This window comes from Medicago truncatula, chromosome 8 (assembly GCF_003473485.1).
Source record: "Medicago truncatula cultivar Jemalong A17 chromosome 8, MtrunA17r5.0-ANR, whole genome shotgun sequence".
Lineage (NCBI taxonomy): Eukaryota > Viridiplantae > Streptophyta > Magnoliopsida > Fabales > Fabaceae > Medicago > Medicago truncatula.
The window spans coordinates 30,636,072-30,649,129 of record NC_053049.1 but is presented as its reverse complement, the minus strand read 5'-3'; the positions used below and the strand labels follow the sequence as shown (position 1 = coordinate 30,649,129).

The following is a 13,058-nucleotide window of genomic DNA, read 5'->3' as shown; positions in this document are numbered from 1 at the left end:
TCAATTTAACAGGGACCAACGCATACTTTTAGTCCTTGTAAAATTAAAATTTGCTTAATTGTGCTTAAACTTTTAAATTTGTAACATATTTTTCACATACTTACTTAGAATATTATACAAAGTTCCTCCGCAAAAAAGTAACTTAAAATTTTATTATTAGATCCAAATTTTCATTAATATAATCTTGAAAATTTGACTTTTAGAAAAATTCATATTTAATTCATTACATGTAAAAAACTAAAAAAATTTACAAAAGAGTAAAAAAATTTACAAAAGAGTGTCTTACAATGTAATGAACATGTATGTAAAAAATCTTTCAAAAATTTAGAAGTTTAAGCATAATTAAACAAATTTTAATTTAACAGGGACTAAAAACACTAATAGAAAATTTTATAGGGACTAAAAAGTGTAAATTATTTTTATAGGAACTAAAAACAAAACTGCAGATATTTATAGGGACCAAAAACTTAATTAACCCTATTCCTACTAATCTGGCTAGAAAAATGCATGAAAAGTGAATGCGAATGCTTGTAATTAATAACGGAAACAAGTCATAACAAAACTAAAAAGAATATATTTACAAGTATGTAAAACATACAGACATCACAACTAACCATTGGCTTCTGCAATCAACCATACAAAGGTACACCTATACTAACACGTAATTCAGATGATACAAGAAAGTTTGATACAAATACAAGAAAATCACAAATATAGTTGCTTGCACTGTGCTGCATCAATATCAAAGGGACAATACGGGCACTTAAATACTTTTGTGCTATTCTTGGACATTTTCAAGATAGACTGCTTACAGAGGACATGGCCACAGGACATCAACATTGGAGGGTTCTCCTCAGTTGCTTGTTCCTTTGAGACAGGACAAACAAAAACAGAATGGAACTGGAATTCGCTGTCCATCTCAATTGGCACCGGTAACTGGCTCATAGACTGCCATTCCTGCTTCATGACAATCATAAATTTGAGGAGAGCTGGCAAAACCTGAATCCCTGCTGCTACCGTCACACTCAACGGACTGTTGTATGACTGTCCCAAAAGATTGCAGAACTGCCTTTTAAGTTCCTCGGCCAACCTATCCCAGTTAGACGGGGAAAGCAATGCATGGTATGGAGACTTTTCAATCTTCCCAGGCCACAGAAGACAAGCCATAAGCTTCTGGACTTCAGCGATATGACTGGTAGCAAAAGGAGAAAGGTAAGTTCTTGCATAATGAAGGGCTTCATCTCTACTTCCACCATTTTGAAGTAATTTCACAAATTGCATTGAGTGAAGCTTCAACACAATGTCAGATCCACTTTGAGCGAGTTTGTCAGAATTAGTCGCAGCCCAGTTGAGGGCTGGCTCCAGGTTCTGATTCTGCATGGCTTCGAGTATTTGATACATCTCCAAGAATGGAGATTTCATACTTGCAGCAGATTCAGGCTCACCGACTGCACTAAGAAAATGGTCCCCTACATCGAAAAGGCCCTGGCGATAAAAATGGTTGGCAATTATTTGATTTAAAGTGTGTATATCAAAGTTGGTGTTTCTGTAAGCTTTTGATATATCAGGGAAACTTTTCTCAAGATGCTTCCCATACTTGCTGAGTGCTACATTTAGCTCCTTCTGTGTACTTTCCATTTGGCCAATTGGGGAAATTTTAAGTAAACTGGCCTTCAGCTCATTCAGGACAGTTTTAGAATCAAGCACTTGGACAGTGTTATTGACTGACTGCAGTGATTCTATAACAGTCTCAATTTCATGACTAATCTGATCAATCATCTCTTGAGCCTTAGAACTGGATAACTTTTGCTTCTTTGTAACTCGGTCAAAGGCATCTTTAACAGAACTTAGCTCCATGATGAGTATTAAGCGTACCTACCGTCTGTAAGGCTGTAAGCTAAGATGTGATAAACCTGCAAAGGTCCATGGTGTTAATAAAATGAACTTTTAATACCAACCTTTCAAACTGCTAGCACTACATTTTGCTATACCTCTCATATTCTAATTCTAATAAATACATGAAAGACTTTAAAAGACACAGGCATACGAATTCACATCTTCGTTAAGTTGGTTATGAATTTCCAATGAAAATGCTAGAACTACAGTTTGCTATACCTATCATATTCTAATTCTAATAAATACATGAAAGAAGACTTCAAAAGACACAGGTAGACGAATTCAAATCTTCGTTAAGTTGTTATGAATTTCCAATGAAAAAGGTATGTATAAGATTATGGAACAAATGTTGCAGATATAAGAAATGTGTTCAATAAAAAAATGAATAGTTCAGTTGTAAATACTACCATTTTATTTGGAAATGTATATTAGTATAGTCTAAATTCATGGTCATACAGTCTTCCCAAAGGCTCCAATTCACTCAAATGACTAGCAAGCTTCCCTCTTGATAAGATACATCACAGCCTATAACCATCTAACTAAACCTAATTATTACCAACTAACTGAATAATTGAGTAACAACTAAATTGGCTGGACTCTCTTAGCAATGAAATCGGATGACTATTTTCCCTGCCCACATCCTTATCGTCTGTTGATTTTGGATTGGCTTATCCTTCCCTCCTCAAAGACAAGTCTTTATTTTTAGGCTATATCATTCAAATTTACTTCGATGAGTTGGGCTTGGTTGGTTCAACGGGTCAAAGAAGCACCTAACTGTACTATTGTTTTACTCCTATTTCAAGCTGCTGCAGTTGCACCAGTCCATATTTTATAAAGTCCTACTTCTTCTTTCCAATACCTTGGGACTGGTCTGAAATACCCATTATGTCAAAAATTGATTCAGCTGTAGTGATTTAAATTATGTTAGCATTTGTAATCCTTCACAAACATGCTTTTTGCTAAAACAGTCTTCGCTTAGTTCCTCAAGTTTTTCACCGTCCACCTTGCAAAGGGCTCAGTCCAACATTTCAGCCATGGAAGCTTGGCCACGCTGTGTTTGATCCTTGATGTCACCCCAAAGATTTGGAATTGCGGGATGGCACACCTCTCCAGTCTGGCATCAATCACTGGAGTTGCAAAAACCACACCCATGCACAGTTTGCTTGCTTGCTGCTTTCCCATCCACAGACGAGGATGAGTATGGTGATTTGAGTGACGGAAATGGGCCGTTTGGCCTGCAACGTCCTGTCACTCCAAGGCACTGTGCTGCTGAAACCCACTTCTCTTGCTACGTCCGTTGACATTCCTCTTAAGTCACTGACATTTTTATGACTTCTTTTTGTCCGTGTATGATGAAGCTCTACTTGCACCACTTCTACGGTCAGGTTTGGTTCCTTCACTTTTCTTACTTCTCCCCCTTTGTTCCTCCTCTATGTTCACAGTTCCATCTTTCCCCCTGATCTTGCTTCTTTGACTGCTGCTTTTGTTGGCTTTCCCCCTACCAATAGGCTCCACCTTCCAATAATTTTTAGTTCCCTTGATCCTTGTTTCTTATATGTATCTATTTCTGGCTTTCTTGTTTTTTATTCTTTGCTTTGGTTCTGAGATCTCAATGATATACTAGTTCTACTGTAGTTTTTGCTTCCTCATCTTGACCCAAATTGGAATGTCTCTGGATCAAACTTTTGCTGGAACTGCTTGAACACTGACTTGTCAAATGTCCACAAGGTTGCTCCATTTCTCAAAAAACAACCGTTTGAGAGTTCCACCTCTCAATGCCATCGCAATTCATGATAGCTTCCCCTTCCTCATTACTTAAACGACCCCAAAAATACTTATCTACATTGAAGAGACACGTTACCTTCTTTTCCATCAAATGCTGGAAACATTTTCAAAACCAATATAACCCATGACTCCAAGACCGGAGCTCTGACACCAGTTCATACAAACCAGAAAATATATTAGCAAGAATAGGGGAAATCCGTTGATTACATATCTACAGAACTTCAAGGGTCTGCAATGCAACCTCCCTACCCTAAGGGTCTGTTTGGGAGTTTAGTAGGGGAGGCCTTGGGAAAAAAGGAAGGATGAGGTGGAAGGAATAGAGGACTTTGGGAGGAGAGGATTCGGAAATTTCATTTTCCTTCATAATACAAAATCTCCCTAATTGGTAAGAACTAAAACAATGTATTGGAGGGGGACTTCGGAGGGTTTAGATAAATTCTTCAAATCCAATCTATGTTATAACACTCTTAAAAATATATTAATTATAAGATTTCATTTATCATTTCCTAAGAGTGTTATAACAACATAAATTGAGTTTGAAAATTAATCTAAATCCTCCTCCAATACATTTTTTGAGTTCCCCCAAATTAGAAGGATTTTGTATTATGAAGAAAAATGAAACCTTCCAAACCCTACCATCCCAAAGTCTTCTATTCTTTCCACTTCCTCCTTCCTTTTTTCCAAGCCCTCACATTCCCTCCCCTCCAATCTCCAAAACAGACCCTACCAACTCAACCTAATTCACTCCACTTCACTTCCATCTAAGTTAGATAGTCTAACCCTCTGACCAACTAAACAACAACAACATCAACCAAGCCTTATCCACTAAGTGGGGTTGGTTATATGGATAAAATTACACCATAATATTTTATCATAAACCATATTTGAATCCAACTCATTAATCTCAAAATCTTTCCTAATAGTTTCTCTTATAGTTTTTTTAGGTCTTCCTCTACCTCTTGCAATCAGACTATCCTCCATATGAAACCCTCGAATCAACTCAACCCAACTATTTCCAACCGACTAAATAATTGGATGGGGAACGTGGCGTAATCAAACAAAAACATAGACATTAGACATCAACTAAATGTGCGGAAGCTTATAATAATCGGTACTATTAACTGTTAAACGGTACTATCATACATAAGCAGATATCACATTCATAAGAAGCAGATTCAATTCAAATTCAAGTAACAAGTATATAAATCAAATCAATTAGGTTTTTATCAATACAAAGTTAGATTTGGATCCTCTCTTGTCAAAAATAACATCAGAAATCCATTTATTCAAAAAACAAGTTTAGTAAATTCAGCAAAACAATAAATAGCAATATTTTCAATTGGAACTACAAATTCTAGCTCAATTATCAAACACTGTCAGTACATACAAGTTTTAAAATCAGATTTACACTATCAGATACAATAATAGATTTACACAATAATTAGAATGAAAAGGAGTTAGGGTTTGGAATATGATGATAGTAGAAATTAAACGAACGCGAATGAATTCGAATAACGAGAATTGAAGGAAAAAGAGAAAGAGAGAGTGGCTTACTGAAAATGGAGGGAACAGATCTGTGGTTGGTGATTAGGGCAAAACAACTAGAAACATGGAAAACGGAGAGAGACGGGGGTTGTATTGTAATAATGAAGGAAATAAGACTTACGTGTCCCTCATCCCTTCTTTAATCTTTATCTTTACTCCACATCTATCCGGTTACACAAACCCTATTTTCTTTGAAAATTGCCTATGACACATTTCATAAGGATGAGGCACAAGTAAAATATGTTTTTGCCTCCTCGGCAGTTAACTGTCGAAGAATGCAAAAATCAGCTGCAGTTAACTACCGAAGAAATTGACAGTTAACTATCGAAAATTTGTTATAAGAACAGAACAGACATATGAGTTTTCAAAACTTCATTGTTGCGTTTTTTATTCTCCTGGGTGCGATTTTGAGCAATTTCAAGTCATTCCAAGCCAATTTCAATCACAAAAACAAGTAAGTTTTTTGAGCCCTATTGAATTGTTGTTTTTTGGTCGAATTGTTTTTATTTTTTTTGTTAAATTTCGATTATATAGGTTTTATTGATTTTATGATATGTTAGGATAGTTTAGGTTAGAATTGTTAGAGAACTTTTATTGAATTGTTAGGTTTAGGTTTTGATGAATCGTTGTAGAATTGTTAGAATTGTTTAGGGTTTAGGGTTAGGTTTAGTTTTTTATTTTACGATTTTATGGCATTGTTGTTTAGTTTAGGTTTTGATCGCCATTTTTTTTTTAATGTATATATGTCTTAGAATCAGAATCAGGGTAACGTTCAGGGTGATGAGAAGAACAAAGAAAAATTGCCTATGACATGGCACGAAATTGTTTGTGATGGTTCCGAAAAAAAAAAAAAAAAAAAAGGGTTCGAAGGTGTCGGTGTACAATCAGTCGAGGTTGAGGAGGAGCGGGAGGACATGCTATTTTGGTCCTCAACCAAAACAAGGTGCCCCAGGGACTGTAGCGGGCAACCCGATTGACTTGTGTGACGAGGAAGAATGAATGTAATGGCTTTTAATGCCTAATTGTTTTGGATTTTTTATGTTTTATTTTTTTGTCGCGCACATTTTGTTTGACATTATGGTACTTAGAATGCTCGTCGCATTTGGAATAATTTCGATTAAAGTCGCGTTTTGAATAATTGCGTATTCGAATAAAAACTAATTAAATTTAACGTGAATTCAACTAATTAAAATTGTGTAATGAATAAATAAATTCGAAAAGTGAATAAATAAGATAATTATTGATCCATTCAAAACAACATGTATTATGCATATTCAACTATATATGTTATCACATTACATTGCATTACATTACATTCCGGAATGTACCTTCTAACTGCAACAATTATCTTACCCCTGAATGGGGTAAATTCAAACTTGTTAAATAGTAGGACTCCAGCATGTGATGAACATTTTAAATGATGGTATTCAAGTGTCAAAAGAATGAGGTGCATTCCTTGACACTTGAATTACCTCATTCAAAGGAAGACAATTGTTTGCAGTTGGACGTTTGTACCTTCCAACTACAACAATTGTGTTACCTTTGAATGGGGTAAATTCAAACTTGCCAAGCAGCAGGACTCCAATATACGACCAGCATTCCCAATGTTCCATTCAAAAGATTAAATTCTTGTTAGGCTGGGATTAAATGATGGTATTCAAATGTCAAAAGAATTTCGTACCACACACTGAATTGTTTTACAATTATTTTATTCTTTCACATGCCCCATACAAGAGTCCAAGTTCATTTTCAACGATCTGAATCAGATCCTGGATTATTATTTTCAGTAAGGAGGGCAATGGAACAAAAAATATAAACAAGATGAATAGTTCTCATTCTCGCTCAATGAATATGAAAAACAAGTATCAAGAAATGGTTAAAGATTTTTTGAAAGTTTTCTTCTCCTAAGGTCCCTTTCTTCTCTGTCCTTTATGAGAGTATGTTTCCCGATTGGGTATCCCTAATCTGATCGTCTTGCGTGAATCTTTCCTTTCTTCATACCTGAATCGGTGATTAAGTTTTTTGAATCAATTTTATTTGGTCAACGTTTTGTAACCTTTGTTTTGTATTAATTCCAGATCTGATTTTGTACCAATATCCTTTAAGATCCAGAATCAATTTTTTAGGTCAACGATTTGTAATCCTTGTCTTGGTGTTATTTCCAGATCTGCTCTTTACCAAAATCTTTTAGGATTCGGTTCAATCATGGTTTTGCTTGAGATCTTACGGGATTTACTGCTTATTGTGTTTATGTATTTGTTCACGTTTCCAAAAAAAGTCATGCCTAAAGGAAGAGTCTTTATGTGGTTATATCTTGGTCTTTATGGTCTTCAATTCATCATATTAATCATGAAGATTGTAGTGTTATTGATACAGATTTTGTTGATGCTTACTTCTGTCCTTAACGAGCCTTATAAAAGTGTCATGTTTTGGTCTATTATTACTCACTACCCCATGAGATATATCTTCCTTCTCTACACATACATTGCTTTCTTAACCTTTTTTCCAGCAAAACAAATGGAGAGACTTAACATTAATGGTGATCAAGGTGGTGCACCTAAAAGGCCGAATCTTACTCAGGCGGAACTACTTGATCTTTGTCTCGTTGGCAGAGTTATGGTTAACAAACCGATTCACATAGCTACTCTGGAGGCAAGGCTCGACCCAATTTGGGAGCCTAAATATCAAATGACGCTAATTCTCATGGATGACGACAAGTTTATTGTTCAGCTATATTCGAAAGCAGATCTGGCTAGAATTCTTGATCGTAGCCCTTGGCTACTTGACAAAAATATGATCATTCTGAAAAAAGTTGATGTTGGAGAGGATCCTCTAACGATGGCAATGAATACTATGGAGATTTGGGCCCAGGTGCATCAATTCCCGTTTGGATTCATGGATGAAAAGGTGGGTGCCCTTGTTGGTAGTCACATCGATAAAATGGTTAGTGTTCAAGTATGAGAAGTTGGGAAAGTTCTGCTTTGTGTGTGGTGCAATAGGTCATTCAGAAAATTTTTGCAACGACAAGTTTGAATCCAATTCACCAAGCAGTGAAAAGAATTGGGTGCGTATCTCAGAGCTGAAAACAATTCCGTTGGTGGAAGTAGCAAAGAAACAAACAAGTGGATCGCTGGTGGCCGGAGCAAAAATTTCGGTGGGTGCAAGGAAGAAGGAAGGGCCATTAATGACATTCAAAGTCATTCATTGGCTTTCAATGGTAATGGAATCTCAAATCACAAGGTGTACGGGTGCATTAAGGTAGGCATTAATGCAGAGACAAGAGCTCTAACATTCTTTAAATATATGGAATGTCAAAGGTCGGATGGTACGGGTTTAGTGAGATGGTGGACGGAGATAGACCCTACTGAAGTTATCACGAATGAGGACACTCGAGAAGAAGCCAGGACCGGTCCAAAGGTATTTGCTCCGAACCTTACAAAATCGGATCAAGTTAATAAAGTGCTAGCGGAAGGGATGAATGAAAAGGATGAATTTCTTTATGCTAATGGAGGGGGTGCACAAGCACTGTGGAAATTGATAGATTTGGAGGCCTAAGAAAGAAGTAGCCCACAATGCTCCAAAGCTGGTGGGGACAAAGGTGCAGCGCGTGGGACATCAAGGAAGCAGCTGGCCGACAGCAGGGTCCCACCTGGGGACAGCCAAGCTTCAGTGCACGCGACTCAAGGTCAGCTGGTCCTAGCTGACGTCGCCCAACAACATGCAGGCCCACCTGCCAACCAATCATTAAGGTCGCACATTGTGCAGAAGATCTAACACATTGGAGCAAAAACCATTGGAATAAACTTCAAGTTGATATTAAACACTGCAGGAAACAACTCAGTAGAAGTCGCACTTCTCATGGAATCCAGGACGAGATTCAATTTGACAGTTTGAGACAAAAACTCAACCATTTGCTTGTTCAAGAGGATATGTATTGGAGACAGAGAGCTAAAACACACTGGTATCGTGATGGAGACCTAAACACCAAAATCTTCCATGCTTCCGCAACCTCCAGAAAGAAAGTAAACAAAATTCTATCACTTGAATCCAATGAAGGAATTCGTGTCTCAGATGATATTGGTATGCACTCTGTTGTAAAGAGCTACTTTGAAGATTTGTTTGAAGGTCATGAAAGTGTTCGTTCTCCAGTAATTAACATGCTGGATCAGGTGATTGATAATGAGGATAATGCTCAACTAACAGCTCCCTTTTGCATAGAAGAATTTAAAGAAGCAATGTTTTTCATGCAGCCTGACAAATGTCCAGGTCCTGATGGATTCAATCCTGGATTCTATCAGCACTTCTGGTCAGTTTGCAGTAATGATATCTTCAACGAATGTTGCCAATGGATGAATGAAGGACATTTTCCTCCGTCTTTGAACTCTACAAACATAGCCTTAATTCCAAAAGGCACAGAACAAAAAACAATGAAGGATTGGAGACCCATAGCGTTGTGTAATGTCCTTTACAAACTTTTGTCAAAGGTTCTGGCAAATCGTCTGAAGAAAATATTACATAAATGCATTGTCGACTCACAGTCAACTTTCGTTCCTGGGAGATCCATTCTGGATAATGCATTAGTTGCTATAGAATTGGTTCATATATGAAGACAAAGACAAAAGGAAAAGATTAAAGTGTGGAGCTGAAGCTGGACATCAGTAAAGCTTATGATAGAATTGATTGGGCTTACCTCAAAGATGTCATGATCAAAATGGGATTCTCAGATAAATGGATCCAATGGATTGTGATGTGTGTCGAAACAGTTAACTATTCTGTTATTGTGAATAAAGAGATGGTTGGCCCTATCATTCCAGGTCGTGGACTATGACAAGGTGACCCTTTGTCCCCATATCTCTTTATACTTTGCGCTGAAGGCTTGTCTGCGCTAATCAGGAATGCTGAAAATAGAGGTGATCTTCAAGGTGTTCGTGTATGTCGTACAACCCCAAGAGTGTCTCATTTACTATTCGCCGATGATTGTTTTTTGTTTTTTCAAGCGGAGGTCCAGCAGGCGAATATAATGAAGCAGATTTTGAATCAATATGAGGAAGCTTCAAGACAAGCTGTTAGTTTTCCCAAGTCTGAAATATTTTATAGCAGAAATGTTGAAGATCCATTACAACAATCTATCACCAATATTTTGGGGGTTAGAGCGGTCTTAGGGACTGGCAAGTACCTTGGCTTACCATCAATGGTAGGACGAAGCAAAAAAGCAACTTTCAACTTCATCAAGTACCTTGGCTTACCATCAGTAGTTGGAGCAGTAAATGTTTGTCTAAAGTCGGGAGGGAGGTTATGATCAAATCTGTCCTTCAAGCTATTCCATCTTATGTCATGAGTATCTTTAGGTTACCAAACACTTTATTAGAGGAAATAGAAAAAATGATGAACGCTTTCTGGTGGGGTCATGGAGGCTCAAGCAACAAAGGTTTAAATTGGCTATCCTGGGAAAAGCTCTCTGTTCACAAGAATGATGGAGGGATGGGATTCAAAGATTTGGCAGCTTTTAATGTGGCAATGCTTGGTAAACAGGGGTGGCAGTTGCAAACAAATACGGAAAGTCTCGTCTCAAGAACCTTTAAAGCTAGATACTATCCGAACAGTACCTATCTAGAGGCTAAACTGGGGCATAATCCTAGTTTTGTGTGGCGTAGTATCCTCAGCGCCAACGTGGTGGTCCGTCAAGGAGCTAGATGGAAAATTGGTACAGGTTTTAATATCCCTATTATTAGTGAACCATGGATTGGTTCAGGATCCAGTATTCCCCCCGTGGGTGAGGATATGGTAGCACTTCAAGTATTTTCTATAGGACACCTAATTGATCAAGAGGCTAAAGTCTGGAATGAACCGTTGATCCGTCAACTGTTTGCAAATGATACGACCAAGGATATTTTAAATACGCCGTTACATCATCAGGTTCAAACAGACAAAATGATATGGAAGGCAGAAAAAAAAATGGGCGCTACTCAGTAAGAAGTGCCTATCGCACTTGTATTGAAGAAGTCATAAACAATGATCATCTGCGTAGACCCGGGTATTGGAGTGGCATCTGGAGATTGAAAGTGCCCCCCAAGGTTAAGAATTTAGTATGGAGCATTTGCAGAGACTGTTTTCCAACAAGGGTGAAGCTGCGAAGTAAGGGTGTCAATTGTCCGTCGGATTGTGTTAGGTGTGAAGACCCTCATGAAGATAGCTATCATATTCTTTTTCATTGCCCAAGTGCAGTCGATATTTGGCTGACAGCTAGTTTGTGGCACTTAATCTCTCCATCACTAAACCAATTTGACAATGCCCCTGATATTATCTTCAAGTTACTGCAAAGGTTGTCAGCAACTCAAATTGAGATAATTGTCACTATCATGTGGAGCATCTGGAAAGCTAGAAATCTCAAGTTATGGCAGCAGGTGTCTGATTCAAATATTACCATTCTGGAAAGAGCAAAGCATCTTCTTGAAGGATGGAGAAACGCAAACCGCAAGCAAGCGCACATAAGCTCAGACACTTCAGCCTCCGCTCCGAGTTCTTCAAACTTCAACGTCAATGCCAATCTCAGATGGAGGAAACCAACAAGAGGCAGATATAAGTGTAATATCGACGCCTCTTTTCCCACCACAACAAACAAGGTAGGTTTTGGAATGTGCATCCGAGACTCGGATGGGAACCATCTCCGTTCTAAAATCATGTGGTTTACTCCGACCTGCTCTGTCGATGTTGGGGAGGCCCTGGCTTTAAATCATGCGATTCGGTGGATACATGAACTTCAACTCTCAAATGTTGATTTCGAGGTTGACTCAAAAAGAGTAGCTGATTATTTCAACAAAGGTCGTGGAGATGTCACCGAGTTTGGCTCCATTATGGATAGTAGTTTAAGCTTCTGTAACGATTATTTAACAAACTCTCATGTCGAGTTTATTAGGAGGCAAGCAAATGAGGTTGCACATACGTTAGCTAAGACAGCCACATGTAGTACTAGCTTCCAGGTCTTTGATGATATTCCAGCATGTATTTCCAATTTAATTTTTAATGAAATGATATAATTTATTTGCTCTCACAAAAAAAAAAACTGATTGATTGATTTAATTAAACATGTACCTTGTTCACTTTAAAAAAGAAAGAAACAAAGCACAAAGAGATAACAAATTATATATACTCTATAATAGTATCAATATATAATATATAAATGGATATGAGATTTTGAGATTAATTTTTCATTATCCAATTATACCAATGGTAAAAGATAAACATAATTTGTTACAATTTGAAATGAACAATTTTTTTAGGAGTAAAGTAACAAACATTTGTATAAAGCACTCCCCTTAGAAGAAATGATAAATCTTTTGAGGAGAAAAGAAGAAATATGAGAGCTGCACTTACAAAGGCAAATATGAAAGGAAAAATCTCACTGAAAGTTTTTTCGCTTGAAGAAGATTTTCCCTCAGATTTTAAGTCAACATTAATTGATACTTCTGACATTTATGGTGAAGGGTTCAGGGTTGAAATCAGAGAAGTTCCAAAGTTGCATATTGTAATAAAGCATGGTAATGAATTATTTGTTTATTTATTTATTTAGGAAATTACAATTCAATATTCCCGATGATTCCTTTTATTTACAACAAATTATCTACCTAAAGAAGTAGGGGATGTTGAACTCGTTAGTTATAAAATTGACTTTATGTTAGGAGGCCGAGAGACTTCCATTCCCCCTGCACCGCTGTCAATATGATTTTCATAACAAGTGATAGAGATTTTACTAAAAATCTCACCTAGTTTAGAAGAAGAAACTGCAACATAGTTGTTGTGATAGCATCAAGACTTTCTTCTCATTCCACACT

At 37.2% G+C, this 13,058-nt stretch overlaps 1 protein-coding gene across 1 annotated transcript; it reads right to left on the bottom strand.

Annotated features, from left to right (window-relative positions):
- Positions 1-534: 534 nt before the first annotated feature.
- On the bottom strand, positions 535-5,394 carry LOC11437981 (protein RMD5 homolog). The gene is made up of 2 exons (XM_003628786.4): positions 5,236-5,394; positions 535-1,913 (listed from the first exon to the last, which is right to left on the bottom strand). Exon 2 carries the CDS (start codon positions 1,855-1,857, stop codon positions 706-708), a length of 1,152 nt encoding a protein of 383 aa, XP_003628834.2. The 5' UTR covers positions 1,858-1,913; positions 5,236-5,394; the 3' UTR covers positions 535-705.
- Positions 5,395-13,058: the final 7,664 nt, after the last annotated feature.